At 45.4% G+C, this 23,742-nt stretch overlaps 1 protein-coding gene across 1 annotated transcript; it reads right to left on the bottom strand.

The window, feature by feature from the left end:
* Positions 1-3,392: 3,392 nt before the first annotated feature.
* On the bottom strand, positions 3,393-3,785 carry LOC144497609 (histone H2B type 1-L-like). Its single transcript, XM_078219050.1, has one exon. The coding sequence runs from the start codon at positions 3,771-3,773 to the stop codon at positions 3,393-3,395; it is 381 nt and encodes a 126-aa protein (XP_078075176.1). The 5' UTR covers positions 3,774-3,785.
* Positions 3,786-23,742: the final 19,957 nt, after the last annotated feature.

Below are 23,742 nucleotides of genomic sequence, written 5' to 3'. Positions count from 1 at the left end.
TATAATTTTGACATTATCTTCCAAAGGGAATTCCTCTAATTCTGTGCAATGTTCAGATGAAAACAAGATGAAAGAAAGGATTCAAGGCTGCTCCAGAGGCAGATTAGCTGCACCCAACATTGCCCATGCAAATCACATTCATAAGTAGGGGCACATCTGCCATGGAATGTGAGAGAAGAGTTGCCAATACAAACTTCTTTTCACTATGGTTGATTTCCCAGATTTAGTAATCTCCTTGAATCTTATTTCCAACCAAGTTCCACCACGGGGACAATTCTTCCAAGTCCACCACATGACTCTGAACATTTGAGCACCTGGCTCATGGCTACAGGGACATCAACAATCCAGTTACAGATCACAAATGTATTATACAGGCCACTAATTGCTCACTAGGACACTGTAGTTTAATTACCTTTCCCATAGATAATTAGGCAGCACAAAGAAGATGCTACATTATTTTCAGTTTGTAAGATTCTCCCAAGTCCATCCTCCCCCCCTCTCTGCTCTCTCTGCTGTTGTTTTCTTTCCCGCCCGGGCGCGCTGCTTCAGATTTTTTTTCAAACTGCGCATGCGCAGTTCAGAGCTCCGATCGTTCCGGCAGCGCTAAGCCCCGCCCACTGCGCGGTTCGGACCGGAGTCGGCAAAAAGGGTATGGGCGCGCTGGAAAGAGGATTCCGGGCTCGGATCTATTTGATGCCCAGATTCGGCACTTAGGCTCAAAATGGTAAAATCAGGCCTTTAGTCACTGGCACTCATGCACATTGAATCAGACATGCTTCGATCTGTTGATTTACATGCTGTTATCGACACTTTTGTAAACCAAAATACACGGAAGCTTTTTAAAGTACAAATGTAAAGAAAATGAAAAATAAATGAATAAAAGGGCTGCAATTGATTCATATAACTTTATGATATTATACATGTAGTTCATTATACATAGTACAACGATATAAGTTATCTAACGTCACTTAACGTCACTTTATTCTATTCAACGAAGGGTGAGGCAGGGGGCCTTACTAAAGCTCAGCCTAGGGATCCAGATAGTAGTTAATCCACCACTGGATGTGAGGAAATGTTTTATCACCTTGAGCACGGTGGGAACCTGGAACTCGCTGCTTGAGAGGATGGTGGAAGCAGAGAAATATTTAGATGTGCATTTGAGATGCTATTTTGAACATTGGCTTTGTAACTTTAAGGATGGAGTAAAACAATAAACAAAAAGATTTATCCGATCAATCCCGCCGCTAAGATCAAGCCCAATACCAGATATAATTTGTGTTCTTGCCAGCTTGTATCTTGTCTGTCTCCCCTGTGGGCTGGTGGAGAAGTGTGGGGGGGGGGGGCTGGGGGGGGGGGATGGGGGTGTGGGGGGGTAGGGAGGGGGCTAACTATGATTTTGAATTTTTTTAGAACAAGCGAGGAGGGGCATTAAAGGCGACAAAAACAGGAAAATGCAGGAAAATCTCTGCAGGTCTGACAGCATCTGTGGAGAGAGAGAAAATAGAGCTAATGTTTTGTGTCTGGATGAGGGATTTAAGGGTTTCCCCTGTCCACTCTGCACACTGGCTTTGAGAAAGGAATAATTTCAAAAAAATTCAATCCCATAGCCATGATTTTCTTTGTTGCTGTTGCCACGTTTTTTGAAATATATTTTTTACTCCATCCTTAGAGCGGACCGAGCAAACCCAAATCTAACTCATTGTTTGCTCCAAATATCAAATTAAAATTGAATCTAATTCAGGGTCCTCTCAAGCGAGACAAACAAGATCCAAGTTGAGAACATAAGGCATTAAACCCCATCTTGGGCTTGATCTAACGGTTGATCTTAGCCAAAAATGCCAAGGATTGATCGGAGAAATCTTTGATTTACTGAGAGAGAGCCTGCACAGCATCTCCTGCACAATTTAAGAAAGATCCTACACTTGAAAGAACAGCCACTTTAAAGAGAGCATAACTAAGATTTAAAATACTCCGAGCCTCTTATTTAAAAAGAAACAGCTGGAAAATCAATGTGTGACAGTGGGGAAACCGTTATTCGCTTTAATCATGAAGTCAGATGTGGGATATGGGCCAATGAGTAGATGGAGTCAGGACACATCATCCATGATCTAAAGTTTAAAGTTTATTGATTAGTGTCACAAATAGGCTTACATGAACACTGCAATGAAATTACTGTAAAAGTCCCCTAGTTGCCACACTCCGGCGCCTATTAGGGGACACTGAGGGGGAATATAGCACGGCCTCTGCGCCTAACCAGCCTATCTTTCAGACTGTGGGAGTAAACTGGAGCACCTGGAGGAAACCCATGCAGACACGGACAGAACGTGCAGTCTCTGCAGTGACCCAAGCCGGGAATTGAATCCAGGTCCCTGATGCTGTGAGGCAGCAGTGCTAATTCAATGTGCCGCCACCTCTTACGATGGGCTCAATGGCCTAACCCTGTTCCTGTGTTCAGCAGCACTTTTGTGGCTGGAGAAATTTAAATGCAATGGGAAATGTAATGGGATGTATTGATGGGAAGAGGCAATTAAGAGAATTACATTCATGGGCTGAAGCCATAAGACCATAAGACATAGGAGCGGAAGTAAGGCCATTTGGCCCATCGAGTCCACTCCACCATTCAATCATGGTTGATCTCAACTCCATTTACCCGCTCTCTCCCCATAGCCCTTAATTCCTCGAGAAATCAAGAATTTATCAATTTCTGTCTTGAAGACGCTCAACGTCTCGGCCTCCACAGCCCTCTGTGGCAATGAATTCCACAGACCTACCACTCTCTGGCTGAAGAAATTTCTCCTCATCTCTGTTCTAAAGTGACTCCCTTTTATTCTAAGGCTGTGCCCCCGCGTCCTAGTTTCCCCTGCTAATGTAAACAACTTCCCTACGTCCATCCTATCTAAGCCGTTCATTATCTTGTAAGTCTCTATCAGATCTCCCCTCAACCTCCTAAACTCCAATGAATATAATCCCACGATCCTCAGACGTTCATTGTATGTCAGGCCTACCATTCCTGGGATCATCCGTGTGAATCTCCGCTGGACCCGCTCCAGTGCCAGTATGTCCTTCCTGAGGTGTGGGGCCCAAAATTGCTCACAGTACTCCAAATGGGGCCTAATCAGTGCTTTATAAAGCCTCAGAAGTACATCCCTGCTTTTGTATTCCAAGCCTCTTGAGATAAATGACATTACATTTGCCAATTGAACTTCATTCTGTAATTTGTAACTATTTATTCGAATTACCAACTTGTTCAGTCTGATTAAACTCCGGTATATACTAGTCGATATAAACTTTGAAATTAGCCCTTTTGTTTTTGTGTGTGGCTCTTAAAAGAGCCGTTGTGTCGATTTGCTTTATGTATTATATATGTACTCTTTAATCTTTGTGTAGTCGACTTAGGCGGAGTTGGTGTACTTGGTGACCGCCTTGGTGCCCTCGGAGATGGCGTGTTTGGCTAACTCGCCCGGTAGCATGAGGCGGACTGCGCTCTGGATCTCCCGTGCCGAGATAGTACGCCGCTTGTTGTAGTGGATGAGGTGCGATGCCTCAGACGCGATGCGCTCGAAAATGTCGACCACGAAAGAATTCATGACGTTCATGGCCTTGGACGAGATGCGGGTGGACGGGTGGACCTGGGTCAGCACCCGGTACACGTAAGTGGAGTAGCTCTGCTTGCGGGCTTTCCTCCGCTTCTTGGGCGGCTTCTTGGTGACCTTGGTCAGCGACTGTTTGGACGCCTTGCGGGACGCGCCGCCCTTAGCCGCAAGCTCAGGCATTCCAACTCCACTTCGTCCGACTCGGGCGGAAAACAGATTGAAAAACTCCCGCATCCTCTCATATATATAGTGGCCTTATGCTAATGAGGGATTGGGGAGTGCCGTTTTCTTATTGGTCGAGGTTGCGCTTTGGACCAATCGGGTAGCAGGTGGTGTTCCCTCGCTCGGCGGCCTGGACCAATCAGAAGGGCAATTCCGGTTGGCGCAGGCGCAGCGAGGCGCGAGCGGCGAGGGTGTTTCCTCTTTTCACATCTTCCCGTGGGGAAGAAAGGTCTGTTCACAGAAAACTCATCGAAATCTCTGAGTCAGGGAGACAGACTCGGAGAGTGGCTCAGGACAAGGTTCAACCCGTCGAATTTGGAGCATTAGCTCTTAATTTTAGCCGCGCTACACGATGTTTCTTAAATCTTTTAATTCTATGTGTTGTCAGTAACTATAACAAAGATTGCTGGAAATGTGTGTAAATAGGTAACAAAACTGAGTCGCAGCCGTTTATTTTGCTTTTCTACTATACAATTTAATGTGTTCTTTATAAATAAAGTTTTCAGTGCAATAAAGAGACGCTTCTTCTTTGACCAAACTTTATTTTAACCCACTGTTGTCTTCATATCCTCCACTTCCCGCTGTGGTAAGAGTCCCCGGGTTAATCAAAATAAAACAAAATCAACACAAGATCTGCAGTTAGGAGCATCAGCTGACATTTATTTTATTCGGTGACTGATTTAAAAGTAAATCATCGGTATTACAAACATGCTTTTTTTACTAAGTTCCGTCACAATGGCAGTGACAGGAAGTTCATAAATAACAATTCATTTGACAAAACTCTGCTCTAATTGAGGTCGTTTTTTCGGTTATTTCTTTTATGGAAATGTGAATGGTTCTTAAAAGAGCCCTTTTATCGTGGGGTATTTTTTAAGATGTTTTCTCTGCTGCCGGTGCCTCTTTCTCCTCTTTCCCGCCACTCGCTTCCTCTCCACCGGCCGCTTGGGGGCTTTTCTCAGTTTGGACGACTTTTTGAGGGCTTTCGGCACCTTGAAACTCCGGTGCGATCCTCCGGCAGCCGACGACGACTTCTTAGGAGAACGTTTCCTGTTGGCGACGGCGGCTTTCTTCTGAGTCTCCCCTCTGGCGGCCTCCTCCTGTTTACCGCCTCGGGCCGACGACTTTTTACCGGCCGAAGAATGGCGAGGCCGGGCGCCGTCCACCTCGTAGTCGGCGGCCGAGATGGTCTTTCGCCTGGCAGCAGTGGGGGTCGCCTGGCGCTCCTTGGTGGCGGCCACCGCCTCCAGGATGTGCTCGGCCACCGAGCGGTACGTGCTTTTCTTCTTGGCGGCGGCAACGACCGTGGGAAGAGAGGCGGAGAGCTGCGGGGGCGGTGGCGCTGGGGGACCCGGCTCGGGGGAGGCAGAGAGAGGTGCAACGACAAGGGCGGGGGCGCCACCGTCCGTAACGGGCGGCGGCAGCGGTGCCGTCGTGGTCATGGACAAACCCACCTGCTCAAATTCAACAGCCTCATCCATCAGCGGCAGCGCAACAATGAGCGGGAGCAGCGGCGGCGGCCCCTTATGTAGGTGTAAAGAGGACGCGGTGGAGACAACCCACCGCGCAGCCGCAATCAAGCCGCCACCTTGACTCCGCCCCCTGCCCGCGTGCCTCCCTCCCTGACAATTCGAGGTTCCATCTCCTTCCCCCAGCCAGCCAACTCCCCTCCTGTCTCCATCCCACACGGGCTGACCATTCTCCCTCAACACGCTGGTCCAAAGTGGTAAGTCAACATCCTGGGGGTTTTCATTGACCAGAAACTGGACTGGATTAACTATATATATATATATATATATACTGAGGCTGAGAATCCTGCAGAGTAACTCACCTCCTGACTCCCCCCCCCCTCCCCCCCAAAGCCTGTACACCATCTATAAGGCACAAGTCAGGAGTGGTGGCACAGTGGTTAGCACTGCTGCCTCACAGCGCCAGGGACTCAGGTTCAATTCCTGGCTTTTGTCACTGTCTGTGTGGAGTCTGCACGTTCTCCCCTTGTCAGCGTGGGTTTTCTCCGGGTGCTCCAGTTTCCTCCCACAGTCCGGAAGACATGCTGGTTAGGTGCATTTGGCCAAGCTAAATTCTTGCTCAGTGTACCCAAACAGGTGTTGGAATGTGGTGACAGTAACTTCATTGCAGTGTTAATGTAAGCCTATTAGTTTAACAGCTGCTGAAAGGCAGTTCGAGGGGGATCTGCCGACTGAGGTAACATGGGCTGAAGTTAGAAATAGGAAAGGAGCGGTCATGTTGTTGGGGGTTTTCTATAGGCCCCCAAATAGTAATAGAGATGTGGAGGAAGAAATTGCTAAGCAGATTATGGATAGGTGTGGAGGTCACAGGGTAGTTGTCATGGGGAACTTTAACTTTCCAAACATTGATTAGAACCTTTATAGGTCAAATAGTTCGGATGGGGCAGTTTTTGTACAGTGTGTGCAGGAGGGTTTCCAGACACAATATGTGGATAGGCCGACAAGAGGTGGGGCCACATTGGACTTGGTACTGGGAAATGAGCCGGGCCAAGTGTTAGATTTGGTTGTGGGAGAGCACTTTGGAGATAGTGACCACAATTCGGTGTCTTTTGTTATTGCAATGGAGAGGGATAGGGCCTTACGGCAGGGCAAGGTTTATAATTGGGGGAGGGGTAATTATGGTGTGATTAGGCAAGAATTAGGGAGCATAAGATGGGAACAGAAACTGTCAGGAAAAGGCACAAATGAAAAGTGGAGCTTGTTCAAGGAACAAATGCTGAGTGTCCTTGATAGGTATGTCCCTGTCAGGCAGGGAGGAAATGGCCGAGTGAGGGAACCATGGTTCACCAAAGAGGTTGAATGTCTTGTCAAGAGGAAAAAGGAAGCGTATGTAAGGATGAGAAAACAAGGTTCAGTTGGGTCACTTGAGGGTTACAAGGTAGCAAGGAATGAGCTAGAAAAAAGGCTTAGGAGAACTAGGAGGGGCATGAGAAGTCCTTGGAGGGTCGGATCAAGGAAAACCCCAAGGCTTTTTACTCTTATGTGAGAAATAAAAGAATGACCAGGGTGAGGTTAGGTCCGGTCAAGGATAGTAGTGGGAACTTGTGCATGGAGTCAAAAGAGATAGGAGAGGCGATGAATGAATACTTTTCTTCAGTGTTCACCAAGGAGAGGGACCATGTTTTTGAGGATGAGAATGGGATACAGGCTGATAGGCTGGAGGAGGTAGATGTCCTGAGGGAAGGTGTATTAGCAATTTTGAAAAACCTGAGGGTCGATAAATCCCCTGGGCCAGATGGGATATATCCTAGGATTCTTTGGGAGGCAAGGGATGAGATTGCAGAGCCTTTGGCTTTGATCTTTGGGTCCTCACTGTCCATGGGGATAGTGCCAGAGGACTGGAGAGTGGTGAATGTTGTTCCTCTGTTCAAGAAAGGAAATAGGAATGACCCTGGTAATTATAGGCTGGTTAATCTTACTTCGGTGGTCGGTAAGTTAATGGAAAAGGTCCTGAGGGATAGGATTCATGACCATTTGGAAAAATGCAGCTTAATCCGTGATAGTCAGCACAGATTTGTGAAGGGTAAGTCTTGCCTCACAAATTTGATTGAATTCTTTGAGGAAGTAACTAAGTGTGTAGATGAAGGTAGAGCAGTTGATGTCATATACATGGATTTTAGTAAGGCGTTTGATGAGGTTCCTCATGGTAGGCTCATGAAGAAAGTAAGGAGGTGTGGGATAGAGGGAAATTTGGCCGATTGGATAAGTAACTGGCTATCTCATAGAAGTGATGTGGAGATGCTGGCGTTGGACTAGGGTGAACACAGTAAGAGTTTTAACAACACCAGGTTAAAGTCCAACAGGTTTATTTGGTAGCAAATACCATTAGCTTTCGGAGCGCTGCTCCTTCGTCAGATGGAGTGGAAATCTGCTCTCAAACAGGACACAGAGACACAAAAAACAAGTTACAGAATACTGATTAGAATGTGAATCCCTACAACCAGTCAGATCTTAAAGATACAGACAATGTGGGTGGAGGGAGCATTAAGCACAGGTTAAAGGGATGTGTATTGTCTCCAGACAGGACAGCCTGCAAGTCCAGGAGGCAAGCTGTGGGGGTTACTGATAATGTGACATAAATCCAACATCCCGGTTTAGGCCGTCCTCAAGTGTGCGGAACTTGGCTATCAGTTCCTGCTCAGCGACTCTGCACTGTCGTGTGTCGAGAAGGCCGCCTTGGAGAACACTTACCTGAAGATCAGAGGCTGAATGCCCGTGACTGCTGAAGTGCTTCCCCACAGGAAGAGAACAGTCTTGCCTGGTGATTGTCGAGCGGTGTTCATTCATCCGTTGTCGTAGCGTCTTGGGGAAACCATGCCGACGCTACGACAACAGATGAATGAACATCGCTCGACAATCACCAGGCAAGACTGTTCTCTTCCTGTGGGGGAGCACTTCAGCAGTCACGGGCATTCAGCCTCTGATCTTCAGGTAAGCGTTATCTTCATCCACTCTTCAAAAATCTTTACTGTTTTTCACTCCAAAAATATATGTTTATAAAATGGGATTCTCAGATCCTCAGATTTTCTAACTGGTTAAAATAAACTAAGCATATCAGAATAGGGCAGCACAGTGGCAGGGGTGGCATGGTGGCACAGTGGTTAGCACTGCTGCCTCACAGCGCCAGGGACCTGGGTTCGATTCCCAGCTTGGGTCACTGTCTGTGTGGAGTTTGCACGTTCTCCCTGTGACTGCATGGATTTCTTCTGGGTGCTCCGGTTTCCTCCCAGAGTCCTTAAGACGTGCTGCTTGGATGCATCGGCAATGCAAAATTCTCCCTCTGTACCTGAACAGGTGCTGGAGTGTGGCAACTAGGGGACTTTCACAGTAACTTCATTACAGGGTGAATGTAAGCCTACTAATGTGACTAATGAGTAAACTTTGAATGGAAAGAGAAAACCCGTAACTTAAGTGTTTTTTGGGTGGACCAGTTAGAAATGTCAAATCTCTCAATTTCAAGTTTTGAACATATTGTGATTTACTGTCTAACATTCATCATTCAGCCCAGAACAATGCAGCTCAATACATCTGCCCTGACAATTTGAACTTCTCCACAGTGAGCTCTGAATAACAGGGAAATGCTCAAGAAAGAAGTTGCTTCTGTTTATGAAACTTAGAGGTCAGTGGAGACACTTCAAGACTTCAGTTAAGATGTTCACAGAATCCATAGAATCCCGACAGTGCAGAAGGAGGCTATTCGGTCCATCGAGTCTGCACTGACCACAATCCCACCCAGACCCTATCCCCATAGCCCTACTTATTTAGCCTACTAACCTCCTGACACTAAGGGGCAATTAGCATGGCTAACAAACCTAACCTGCACATCTTTGGAGTGTGGGAGGAAACCAGAGTACTCGGAGGAAACCCACGCAGACACGGGGAGAATGTGCAAACTCCGCACAGACAGTGACCCAAGGTCAGAACTGAACCCAGGTCTCTGGAGCTGTGAGGCAGCAATGCCAACCACTGTGACACTGTGCTGCCCCGGTGTTGTGGGCACAGGCACCACTCCAGTACTAAAGGAATGTTTTTTTGATTTATCCATGAGACATGGACGCCACTGGCTGGGCCAACATTTATTGCCCATCCCTGTGCGCATTTAAGAGTCAACCGCATTTGCTGTCTGGAATCACATGTAGGCCAGACCGGGTGAGGATGGCAGATTTCCTTCCTTAAAGGGGCATTAGTGAGCCAGATGAGTTTTGACAACAATTAACAATGGTTTCACGGTCAACATTAGACTTTAAATCCCAGACTTTTAATTCTAGATTTTATTTACTAATTCAAATTTCACCATCTGCCCTGGTAGGATTTGAACCCGGCTCCCAGAGGATTAAGATGGGCCTCTGGATTACTAATCCAGTGACAACACTATTATCCCATGACCTTTTTTCAGATGAAACATTAAATTGAGCACTCTTAGCCATAGATGAACTATCCCAAGCCATGGTTCCATGAAGAGTAAAGGACTCCTCCTTGTGTTCTGACCCTCAATTTCCCCTCAACAGCTGTTACTGAAATCGGCTACCTGGACATGCATTACCTTTTTCCAGAATTGTTACAGTGCTAAAGGAGCCCACTCATCCCACCATGTCCACACTGGCCCTCCAAATGAACATCATGATTTAGTGCCATTCCCCTGCCTTTTCCCCCATACCCCTGTACATTGTTTCTATTTAAATAATCATCTAATGCCCTCTGGAATGCCTCAATTGAACCTGCCTCCACCACACTCTCAGACAGTGCATTCCAGATCCTAACCACTCGCTGTGTGAATCTGCCTCCATCACACTCTCAGACAGTGCATTCCAGATCCTAACCACTCGCTGTGTGAATGTCTCCACCACACTCTCAGACAGTGCATTCCAGATCCTAACCACTCGCTGTGTGAATGTCTCCACCACACTCTCAGACAGTGCATTCCAGATCCTAACCACTCGCTGTGTGAATCTGCCTCCATCACACTCTCAGACAGCACATTCCCAATCCTAACCACTCGCTGTGTGAATCTGTCTCAACCACACTCTCAGACAGTGCATTCCAGATCCTAACCACTCACTGTGTGTGTTGTAGGTAAAAAAAACCTCTGACACTATTAGTGGATCAAAATGCAGGTTTATTTTCACAATTTTGGGAGAAGTGAGGTTCCTAACAGTGGACCCCCAGCCTTCTCATCGAACACAAGTAAGAACAGAGTTTATATATGTCCTGGGCCCTGCCCTCATTACATTGCAATTCTCTAAGATGTCTGTCATTGTTCATGGTGAGATTCGTGTTGTATTAGCAGTATCATCCTCTGCGTAGTTTGTTCGATCTCCAAGGCCACGATTGTTCGTCATTTATATCCTTGAAACAACATCACAGGTTTTGCACAAACAAGTTAACTAATATACATACAAGTTTGTATAATACTTTATATCAGGATAAGATGAATAACGTATGATGAATATATATATATGAATCTATGGTTATACAAAGACAGAAGGCACACATGTCAACTCCATCGTGTTAAACAAAGGTACATAAAAATGGAGACTGTTTAGCTTATTTCGAGCTGGGTTAATCGCATTTCTTAATAACAAGAATAGCTGTTCCTCTTATCTGGTACAGACATGAAAAACACCGAACTCTGACAAAAACATGAACTCTGCAGTGTTCTCAACAAAATCACAGAGTTCGGGTCTTAATGCTTAAGTGTGACAAAGTTCATTAACCCATTCCCGACTTCAGTGTGAAAAAGGTTTCTCTCACATCGCATTTGCTTCTTTTGCAAACAACCTAAAATCTGTCCCCTGTCATTCTCAAACATTTTATGAAGGGAAACATTTTCTCTCTGCCTACTCTGTCCAGCCCCCTCATGATTTTGGACATCTCTAACAGATCTTCTCTCAGTCTTCTTCGCTCCAAGGAGAACAGCCCCGACCTCTCCAATTTATCCTCATCACTGGTAAATCAAATCAAATCAAAAGGTTTGTTGCATGGCACTGTATCAAATGCCTTCTGAAAGTCCATGTACACCACATCAACAGCATCACCCTCATTGACCCTTTCAGTTACCTTCTCAAAAAGCTAGAGCAAGTTAAGTTAAACATGATTTCCCTTTTATAAATCCACGCTGGCTCTTCATAATCAACCCACATTTTTCTACTGCTGGTGTGACTACAAATTCTATCCCGAATTATCTAGCAGCTTGTCCAATAGTGATGGTAGACTTATTGGCCTGTAATTGCTGAAACTATCCTTACAACATTGTTTGGAACAAGGGCATTTACAGTTGTCAAATCCTCTGGAACCTCCCCTGAGCCTAGACAAGACTGGAAGATTATGTCCAGCGCCCCTGCAATTTCCATTGTCCCTTCCTTCAATATCCTTGGATGCATCTCATCCAGTCCCGGTGCCTTGTCAACTTCCAGCACTTTCTCCTTATCAATTTTAAACCCTTCCAGTGACAGTGTTTCCTCGTCTGTCACCATGTCCTGGATAGCATCTACCTCCTTGATAAGGCACAGTGGTTAGCATTGCTGCCTCGCAGCGCCAGGGACCCGGGTTCGATTCCCGGCTCGGGTCACTGTCTGTGTGGAGTCTGCACGTTCTTCCCGTGTCTGCGTGGGTTTCCTCCGGGTGCTCCGGTTTCCTCCCACAGTCTGAAAGACATGCTGGTTAGGTACATTGGCCGTGCTAAATTCTCCCTCGGTGTACCCGAACAGGAGCCAGAGTGTGGCAACTAGGGGATTTTCACAGTAACTTCATTGCAGCATTAATGTAAACCTACTTGTGACAATAATAAATCAATTTTTAAAAAGATGAAGAATGTTTAATGCTGCAGCCATGCCCCCTGCCTCCATGTGTAAATCTCCAATATTTCCCTCATCAATTCCATTCTTCCTTTTCCCACTCTTTTACTATCTGTCTGCCTATCGAAGACTTTGGGATTTCCCTTTATTTTGGCTGCCATTCTTCTCAGAATCCTTCTTCACTTCTCTAATGTGCTTTTTCACCTCCCATCTGAACCTTCTCTATTCCTTTTGTATTTATACCTGATGCCTGTCATAAACACACTTTTTCTTCGTGATCTTAATTTCTATCTTCCTTTTCCAGGGAGTTCTCGATATGTTTGCCCTACCTTTCCCTTTTAAGGGAATATAGCTTGACTGTGTCTGGACCTTTTCTGTTTTGAAGGTAGCCCATTGTTCAGCTGCAGATGTTCCCACCAACCTTTCACTCCAGTGTAACCAGCCCAACTCCGTTCTTGCCCCATTGAAGTCAGCTCTTCTCCAGTTAATTATTTTTACTCTGGATTGCCTATTTTCCTTTTCTTTCATGGTCTCTTAAATGTTCCCCCACTGACACTTGATCTACTTGGCCCAACCTCATTTCCAAGAACCAGGAATAACAATGCATCCTTTCTTGTTGGACTGGACACATACTGCTGTAGAAAATGTTCCTGAATACAATCTAGGAATTTTTGTCCCTCTTCATCCTTTACACTACCACTGTCCATAGAACCATGGAATCCCTGCAAGGCTGAAGGAGATCATACGGCCCATCGAGTCCACACCGACTCTCCGAAAGAGCATCTTACGAAAGCCCAATCCTTTGCCCTATCACTGTAACCCACGCATTTAACATGGCCAATCCACCTAACCTGCATATCTGATGAAGGGGCATCTAGACTCGAAACGTTGGCTCTATTCTCTCCCCATAGCTGCTGTCAGACCTGCTGAGATTTTACAGCATTTTCTGTTTTTGTTACAGATTCCTGCATCAACAGTATTTTGCTTTTATCTGCACATCCTTGGACTGTGGGAGGAAACTGGCGTAACCAGAGGCAACGCACTGTTAGAGAAATTTCAAATAATCTGGGATTTCAGACACTAGTAAAACTACTAGCGTTAAGTGAAATGACTCCAGATCAGACTTATAGACTAACAGAGGTATTGTCTACAGAAAGACACATACAATCACAGTAAGAGATTTAAACAAACAAGAGATTTGAACAGGTATTTCAGATTTAAACATGTATTTTGGGTTTTAAAATGTATTTTTAAAGTAATCTGTACACTTTACAGATAGGCAAAGGGATCTGGTACACAGGTCACGGAAAGTGGCAATGCAGGTGGAGAAGGTAGTCAAGAAGGCATATGGCATGCTTGCCTTCATCGGCCAGGGTATTGAGTTTAAAAATTGGCAAGTCATGTTGCAGCTTTATAGAACCTTAGTTAGGCCGCACTTGGAATATAGTGTTCAATTCTGGTCGCCACACTACCAGAAGGATGTGGAGGCTTTGGAGAGGGTACAGAAAAGATTTACCAGGATGTTGCCTGGTATGGAGGGTATTAGTTATGAGGATAGGTTGGAGAAACTTGGTTTGTTCTCACTGGAGCGATGGAGGTTGAGGGGAGACCTGATAGAAGTCTACAAGATTATGAGACGCATGGACAGAGTGGATAGTCAGAAGCTTTTTCCCAGGGTGGAAGAGTCAATTACTCAGGGGCATAAGTTTAAAGTGCGAGGGGCAAGGTTTAAAGGAGATGTACGAGGCAGATTTTTTACACAGAGAGTGGTGGCTGCCTGGAACTCGTTGCCGGGGAAGGTGGTGGAAGCGGATACGGTAGTGACTTTTAAGGGGCATCCTGACAAGTACATGAATAAGATGGGAATAGAGGGATATGATCCCTGGAAGGGTAGGGGGTTTTAGTTAAGTCAGGCAGCATGGTCAGTGCAGGCTTGGAGGGCCGAAGGGCCTGTTCCTGTGCTGTAATTTTCTTTGTTCTTTGTTAGCCAAAGGCAGGCTGCTCCAGAGCATGATGGGAAGACTGAGTGAGACGAACCACATTCTTTGGAACACCAAAAGCACAGAATATGTATATTCATATCAACATAAGTTACGGACAGTATGGGTTCCCAAAGCCATAGTATAAATAGAGCTGTTCAATTTGTACTGATAAGACAGCACTTCTCAGACATGGGAATATCAACTGTCTGACTCGACAATTGATGTAATTGCGAGTTGGTGAGAACAGTACGTTTGAACTCTATAGTTAAACGTCAGGGGTTGCTAAGCGACAGGGGGAAGAAGCATCCAGATTCTATGGACCAATGAAATCCATGATGTCCGAGTGTAGAATGTAATTGGATGTAATTGGTTAAGGTATACAACAACTGTTAACAATGATTCATCTGTACAAACGATGACTGGTTCATATCTAATGGGAAGGCGGGAAAAGCGAACTTGAAAATGTATAATTGTCCCGTCTGATGTATTGTAACTTCAGAGGGGTGTTGGACTGCTCAATGCTATCTCTCCCAGCGATCGCTGGTCAGATATGTCGTTAACCAGGATACTGACGTTGCGAGTCTTTGGATGAGCTGAAGTTTTGGCATTCCTTATTTCCTGAAAAAACCCTGCAACGCAGACACGAGGAGATTATGCAAACTCCACACAGACAGTCACCCGAAGCCAGAATTGAACCCAGGTCCCTGGCACTATGAGGCAGCAGTGCTAACCACTGTGCCACTGTGCCATCCAGTCTACATTCAGGTAGTTAAAGTCCCTCATTATAATGAATCAATAATGTTTGCGGCTCTCTGTAACTTCCCTGCAAATTGGATCTTCTACGTCCTTCTCACTAGTTGGGGATCTATACACTGCACCGAGCAATGTAATTGCACCCTTTTTGTTCTTTAGATCCAGCCAAATTGATTCCACCCTTGAACCCTCTGGGACATCCTCTTTCTCCAGCACTGCAATGCTCTCCCGAACCAATACTACCACACCTCCCCCCTTCCTTCCTTTCTTATCTCTTCTCAATATCTTGTACCCAGGAATATTAACCACACGGTCTTGCCCTGTCTTGAGCCAAGTCTCTGTGATCGCTACCACACCCACTATCTGCGTTTGTCACTCCTCAATTTTATTTACTATACTTTGTGCACTTGCATGCATGCACAGTAACCCTGATTTAGACGTCATTTCTCCCTTACTCTGACTTAACTGATTATTGTACTGCTCTCTATACTAGTGCTTTATGTCCCTCCCAGTATTTTGTGCAACCTCGTTGTACGTAAAACTTTGCTGGGGGCACTTCAGCTGGCAAGATTTAGGGGCGGCATGGTGGCACACTCGCTAGCATTGCTGCCTCACAGTGCCAGGGGCCCGGGTTCAATTCTGGCCTTGGGTCATTGTCAGTGTGGAGTTCGCACATTCTCCCCGTGTCTGCGTGGGTTTCCTCCGGGTGCTTCGGTTTCCTCCCACACTCCAAAGATGTGCAGGTTAGGTGGATTGGCCATGGCTAAATTGTCCCTTAGTGTCCAAAAATGTGTAGGTTAGGTGGATTGGCCGTGCTAAATTGCTCCTTAATGTTCCAACATGCTTAGGTAAGGGGAATTAGTGGGATAAAAACATGGGGTTATGGGAATAGAGTGGGAGGCCAGTGTAGACCTGATGGGCTGAATGGCCTCCTTCTGCATTGTAGTGATTCTATGATTCTATGATAACAACAGTGACAACAATTTATTGAAAATAAATCACTGACTGCAAAGTATATGCTAATTACTTGTCATTGAACCTGGAAGTATATCTGTTTGTGTGACTCTGTAGTCAGCATTCTGGACTGTGCCACTAGCTGGGGTCCTGGAGTCTTTGCTATAGCCTGCAGTAAACAGTCATAGAGTCATAGAGGTTTACAGCATGGAAACAGGCCCTTCGGCCCAACTTGTCCATGCTGCCCTTTTTTTAAAACTCCTAAACTAATCCCAATTGCCCGCATTTGGCCCATATCCCTCCATACCCATCTTATCCATGTAACTATTTAAATGCTTTTTAAAATAAAAAATTGTACTCGCCTCTACTACTACCTCTGGCAGCTTGTTCCAGACACTCACCACCCTCTGTGTGAAAAAAGTGCCCTTCTGGACACTTTTGTATCTCTCCCCTCTCACCTTAAACCTCTGCCCTCTAATTTTAGACTCCCCTACCTTTGGGAAAAGATATTGACTATCTACCTTGTCTATGCCCCTCATTATTTTATAGACCTCTATAAGGTCACCCCTCAGCCTCCTACGCTCCAGAGAAAAAAGTCCCAGTCTATCCAGCCTCTCCTTATAACTCAGACCATCAAGTCCCGGTAGCATCCTAGTAAATCTTTTCTGCACTCTTTCTAGTTTAATAATATCCTTTCTATAATAGGGTGACCAGATCTGTACACAGTATTCCAAGTGTGGCCTTACCAATGTCTTGTACAACTTCAACAAGACATTCCAACTCCTGTATTCAATGTTCTGAGACAATTTTTAAATTCTGAATTCTTTGCCTGGTCACTTGAGGGGAAGAAGGTCTGTAAGCAGCTCGCCATCACAGCACCACAGCAGTTCTCACTGGCATCCTTGTCAATTCTTACCCTTTAAAAAAATCAACAAAACAGACAGTCCAGTTATTGTCACCTTGCTGTTTCTGGTACTTTACTGTAACGTAAATTGGCTGCTCTATTTCTTGCATTACAATGGTGACTGCCCTTCAAAAGTGGAGTACAGTACTGGCAGTAAAATGCTTTGGGATGTCTTGGCTAGTGTACCATAAGACCATAAGACATAGGAGCAGAATTAGGCCACTCGGCCCAGCGAGTCTGCTCCGCCATTCAATCATGGCTGATATTTTCCTCATTCCCATTCTCCTGCCTTTTCTTCATGACCCCTCAAGAATCTACCTATCTCTGTCTTAAAAACACTCAATGACCTGGCCTCCACAGCCGTCTGCGGCAAAGAGTTCCACAGATTCACCACTCTCTGGCCGAAGAAATTCCTCCTCATCTCTGTTTTAAAGGATCGTCCCTTTAGCCTGAGGTTGTGCCCTCTGGTTCTAGTTTTTCCTGCTAGTAGAAACATCCTCTCCATGTCCACTTTATCCTGGCCTCGCAGTATCCTGTAAGTTTCAATAAGATCCCCCCCCCCCTCATCCTACTAAACTCCGAGTACAGACCCAGAGTCCTCAACCGTTCCTCATACGACAAGCTCTTCATTCCAGGGATCATTCTTGTAAACCTCCAAGGCCAGCACAGCCTTCCTTAGGTATGGGGCCCAAAACTGCTCACAATACTCCAAATGGGGCCTTACACAGCCTCAGAAGTACATCCCTGCTCTTGATTCTAGCCCTCTCGACATGAATGTTATCATCTACTTTCTCTTGTCAGAGGCTAAAATGCTTATAAGCTCTGGGAATACATTTCAACATCAACTTCTGACATCATGGTTAGGCATTGACAGCTCTCAGAGAATCCATGTGCATAATTAAATCATATATTCCTGAGTAAGCAAGAACCACTTGTTGCTGCAAAATGTCTAATTGTGGAAACAAAATTGCCAGAATAATCAGAAGCAGAGAGTAATGGTCAGTGGATATATTTCCAGCTGAAGGATGTTCCCCAGGGGTCGATATTGGGACCCTTGCTTTTCCTGATAAATATATCAATGATCTAGATCTGGAGGGTGCAGGGGACAATTTCAACATTTGTGGCTGATCATGGGTGGCATGGTGGCACAGTGATTACCACTGCTGCTTCACAGCACCAGGGACCTTGCTTCGATTCCAAGCTTGAGTCAACGTCTGTGCTGATTCGGCACGTTCTCTCCTGCATGGGTTTCCTCCGGAAGCTCCAGTTTCCTTTTACAGTCCAAAAGACGTGCTGGTTAGGGTGCATTGGCCATGCTAAATTCTCCCTCAGTGTAACCGAACAGGCGCCGGAGAGTGGCGACTAGGGGATTTTCACAGTAACTTCATTGCAGTGTTGATGCAAATCTACTTAGAATCATAGAATAATAGGATCCTACAGAGCAGAAGGAGGCCATTCGGCCCATGAGTCTGCACCGATCACAATCCCACCCAGACCCTATCCCCATAACCCCATCTATTTACCCTAGCTAGTCCCCCTGACACTAAAGGGCAATTTAGCATGGCCAATCCTCCTAACCTGCACATCTTTGGAGTGTGAGAGGATACTGGAGCACCCGAAGGAAACCCACACAGAAACAGGGAGAACATGCAGACTCCACACAGACAGTGAACCAAGCCGGGAATCAAACCTGGGTCCCTAGCGCTGTGAGACAACAGTTCTAATCACTGTGCCACTGTGCCGCCATTACTTGTGACACTAATAAATAAACCTTAAACAATGACAATAAAATGAAACATAAATGCACAGCCTGTCATTGCATTTTATTTACTGTTTGATAGTCAGCAAGTAACCCAAAGTATGAGTCACCCAGGATTCAGACACAAACATCAACCACTGCTGTAAAATATCAACTTGGTGAAAGACGCTCTTTATCTGCCTGTAATTTGTTGATATTCCAGTGCAAGGAACCAAGTGTGGCAGACTGGCACATTCCAAGATCCAGGACAATGCGCTGAGGGATGGACTAAAGTTTGGGGCAGAGGCGAAATGGGGGAAAAGAACACAATTTCTAAGGCCCTCCTTCCATCCTGTGCTGAGGCTTGGAAACAATCCACAAAACACTCTGGGTATATGAATGACATGAAATGTACATTTTGACTGCAACATGTAGTCAGTTGTAAGAATAATGAGGCACTTCAGAGGGTCACATACTGTAGTGAAAGCATTTGAACTATATAGGGTGGCACAGTGGCGTAGTGGTTAACACTGCTTCCTCATAGCTCCAAAGACCCAGGTTCGATTTCCGACAGTGGGTCACTGTCTGTGTGGAGTTTGCACGTTCTTCCCTGCGTGGGTTTCCTCCGGGTGCTCCGGTTTCCTCCCACAGTCCAAAGATGTGCAGCTTAGATTGATTGGCCATGCTGAATTTCCCCTTAGTGCCCCCGGATGCATAGGTTAAAGGGAGTAACAGGTAAATATGTGGGGGTTGCGGGGATAGGGCCTGGGTGGGATTGTTTTCGGTGCAGACTCGATGGGCCGAATGGCCTCCTCCTGCACTGTTGGGATTCTATGACTCTATTAGATTGTATTTACACAACGTCACAATTAAATTTCCATCATTTTATCAATACAGCTCATGTTGGTGAAACTGCAGCTACAACTTGATGGTTACCATAGCAAGGAGTTTCCTTGTATGTTATATTATGTATGTTATGTCACCAATTGCCTATGGATTGTCCAGTTACTTTAACATTCTGTTATCGCCCTTTTGCGGCAGGGTGTAAGCTGGGTATCAGGGAACTCCAGGGATGGAATTTTACAGCTTCGCTTGACCCATGACCGCAAAATCCCACCCGAGGTCAACGGACCTTCCCATTGTCCGCCCCCCCCTGCCCACTCCGATTCCCATGGCGGGACAGTAGAATTCCAGCGCACATGTTAGATCCAAATTTCAAAGGCAGTGATTCGATCTCAGGTTAAAAAATGATGCCCCACAATGATTGGGAGATAATAGTGGCAATGTCAAACTGTTCACCGTGAGGGTGTTATTTGGGCAGGTGCAAGAGAGTCATGGAAGGAAGGATGTGAACACATTGGAGAGAGTGCAGAAGAGGTTTGCAAGAATGATTCCAGGGATGAGAAACTTCAGTCATGAGGATAGATCGGAGAGGTTGGGACTCTCCTTGGAGAGAAGAAGGCAAAGAGGAGATTTGATAGAGATGTTCAAAATCATGAGGGGGCTGGATTGGGTAGATTGGGAGAAACTGTTCCCACTCAGAAAAGAAACGAGAATGAGAAGGCACTGATTTAAGTGATTTGCAAAAGAAGCAAATGTGATGTGAGAAAAAACTTTTTCACACGGTGGAGCGGGAGTACGAACCAAGTGCTGGGAAATGGGATAGATAGGTGCTTAACGCTGAACGCAGACACATTGGGCCAATGAGCCTCTTTCTGTGCTGTATAAACGCTGTGACTCTACAAGTGGTTGGGTGTCTGAAATGCACTGCCTGGAAGTGTGGTGGAGGTTAAATCAAGGTTGTCAACAGGGCATTAGTTGATTATTTGAATAGAAACAATGTGCTGGGGTATGGGGGAAAAGGCAGGGGAATGGCACTATGTCATGATACTCATTTGGAGAGCCGGTGCAGACACGATGGGCCAAATGGCCTCCTTCTGCACTGGAACTATTCTGTGAATCTATTTCCTCAGTACTAGTTGCAGAGTGCTTCAGTTTGGAGGGCCACACAGAAACAGTCATTTCATTTTGTTTAACTCTCTAATGCTCACCCACGCTTTGTTGAATGAAGATTGCAGTTGCGCCAGTATTCGGGGACCAGATCAGAAACCCATTATGGTATGTTATGAAGCCAGACTAGATCCCAACAATTTTTCCATTTTGGTGTTAATGTGAGGATAGTATGTCTCACTCCAGGCACAGTTCTACTGACAAACCAGGGAGCTTCTATCAAATCAATTTTTATTTAACAACACAGTTTAACTATAGCAAATGAATCAGCTTAACTGTTAACAATTGACCAACACTTAAACATGGCAAGATACAGTTCTTAACTACTAACCTATCACTATGAGTTCTAACCAAGCAAAATTTTCTTATAGACTTAAACCCCTCTTTACAATTAGGTTGGAAAACACAGGCAGTGTTGCTTATGACTTAGGTTAATGGTCCTGTAGCATTCAGATAGTCTTCAGAGAGAGAGAGAGACAAAGAGACAGTTGTTTCTTCGAGCAGGTCCAGGCAGCATCTGCTTGTATTTTAAAATGAAACTGAATAGAGTATTTTATTCCTGCAAGCTTAGCCCCTCCCATTAATCACATGACTCTGACCCTGTCAATCAATCTAATTGGAACTCACTATACGTAGTCTATAATCCCAGGAAAACATAAACAAACAAAAGGCCCATTAACTCTACAAAGTAATGAGGTGGAGATGCTGGCGTTGGACTGGGGTGGGCACAGTAAGTAGCCTCACAACACCAGGTTAAAGTCCAACAGGTTTATTTGGAATCACGAGCTTTCGGAGCGCTGTTTCATCATCAGGTGAAGTGATGAAGGAGCAGCGCTCCAAAGTTCATGATTCCAAATAAACCTGTTGGACTTTAACCTGGTGTTGCGAGACTTCTTAATCTACAAAGTAACACATTCCTGGCTGAAATCAATTATTATCCTCAGTGTTCTTAGCAGCTGAGTGGCATGGTTTACCAGGCAAATTGACTTCTGTAACAAAACTGCCACTTAAATAAACCACATCTTAAACATAAATATGTATCAAAATAGCACAGTATTATCACAGTCAGCTCCTGCAGACCGGGTGGCCACAAAAGAGAAAGTTTAAAAAGAGAGTCCTTTAAGAGCGATGGCCCTTTAAAAGCTGCAGCACCCATTCGCCCCCAACACATTTGCAAGAGTTCCTCCTCCAAGGTGCTGAACACATTGGGAAGGTATGAAGCCAACCTACCGAATCTGATAAGCTTTAGTTTAACCAACTACCCCAAACGCTAAAGTTCACACACGTGCAACCACTAGCTTTCTGATTCATTTTGCTTTGCTTATGTGTAACTTCCAGCCAGTGATTGTTTCACCAATCGAAAGGATCTCTTGAAGTCTGTGCTATAGTCAATGACTGGGATCCTTAAAACAATTTCCAGTGTATTCGTTCCACCCATGGCTGGACAATGTTATGCCTCCCACCCTATAGTAAGGTTAACTTCATTAAATCCAGATGTCTCCAACATAGAACCCCTACAATACAGAAGGAGGACATTTCGCCCATAGAGCCTGTGCCGACAACAATCCCCGTCGCCCCACACATTTACCCTGCTAATCCCCCTGACAATAAGGATCAATTTAGCACGGCAAATCCACCTAACCAGCACGTCTTTTGGACTGTGGGAGGAAACCAGAGCACCCGATGGAAATCCATGCAGACACGGGGAGAATGTACAAACTCCACATAGGCAGTGACCTGAGGCTGGAATTGTACCCGGGTCCCTGGCGCTATGAGGCAGCAGTGCTAACCACTGTGCCACCCGCTGTGCCACCCAGAACAGTGGAACCTTGTGACAACACTAGATGAATTTCTATCCCATGCAATCTCATAGTTCCAGGAACATTGAGATTTGCCACAAAATGTTGAGTTTTGAATTGTTATTCGTTACGTTTTAATTTCCCATTCACGATGTAGATTTTGGCTACTGCAATTGGTTGATGTAGTTAGCTCATTATTTTTTCCAGTACAGGCTGGCTTTTCAGATTGACTGAAGTTGGTGCCCAGCTCCTTTCTATTTCCTCCTGAAAGATTTCCTCTGAGCTTTGAGAGCCCTGTGTGAGTGAGCAAGGCCAACGTGTCCATGTGAGGCCGGCACACACACTCACACACTCCCGCACACACACAAACTCACACTCACACGCAATCACACACTCACTCTCAGACATGCACAAACTCACACTCACATACAAACTTACAGACACACACAAGCACACTCACATAGTCTCACAACACACAAAATCTCATTCACAATCACATTCATGCTATCGCACACACGCTCACACACAATCATATACACTCACATACTCTCGCACACACACTAACTCATATTCACACACAAACTCACACACACAATCACATACTCTCACACACACACAAACTAATTTGCTAGAGTTCTTCGAAAATGTAACAAGCAAAGTGGATAATGGGATCCTGTAGATATAGAATGTCTGGACTTCCGGAAGGCATTTGATAAGGTGCCACTCAAAGGTTAATTCACAAGTTTAGATCACATGGGATTAGGGATAATTTATTAGCTTGGATAGGTGACTGGCTAATGGACAGAAGCACACACACTCACACTCAAGATAAATGGTTTTTTTTGTGGATGGCAAGAAGTAACTGGTGGGCTGACACAGGGTTCAGTCCTTGGGCCCCAGCTATTTACAATCTATATTAATGACTTGGATACAGGGATAGAGGCTCTGTAGCCAAATTTGCAGGTGACACAAAAATAGGCGGGACAGTAAGTTGCAACGAGGAAATAAGAACCTTACAAATGGATATCGATGGGTTCGGAGAGTGGGCCAAAATGTGCCAATGGAGTTCAACGTGGATAAGGCATTTTGGTCCCAAAAATGGGAAGGTAACTTATTATCTAAATGGGGAGAGACTTCAGGGTGCCCCGGTGCAGAGGGGTCTGGGTGTCCTCGTTCATGAGTCACAGAAAACTAGCAGCAGGTACAGCAGATAATAAAGAAAGTGAATGGAATGTTGGCATTTATAGCTAAAGGAATAGAATATAAAGGTGAGGAAGTATTGCTGCAACTATACAAGGCATTGGTGAGGCCGCACCTGGAGTATTGTGCACAGTTCTGGTCCCCTTATTTGAGGAAAGATGTAGTGGCATTGGAGGCAGTTCAGAGGAGGTTCACTAGATTGATTCCAGAGATGAGGGGTTTGTCGTATGAAGAGAGATTGAACAGTTTAGGCCGATACTCTCTGGA

This window comes from Mustelus asterias, chromosome 8 (assembly GCF_964213995.1).
Source record: "Mustelus asterias chromosome 8, sMusAst1.hap1.1, whole genome shotgun sequence".
Lineage (NCBI taxonomy): Eukaryota > Metazoa > Chordata > Chondrichthyes > Carcharhiniformes > Triakidae > Mustelus > Mustelus asterias.
This window is presented reverse-complemented; position numbering and strand designations above follow the sequence as displayed.

Bases quoted from the DNA above. Each gene is read 5' to 3' on its own strand.
- LOC144497609 (XM_078219050.1), bottom strand. From the start codon at position 3,773: ATGCCTGAGCTTGCGGCTAAGGGCGGCGCGTCCCGCAAGGCGTCCAAA.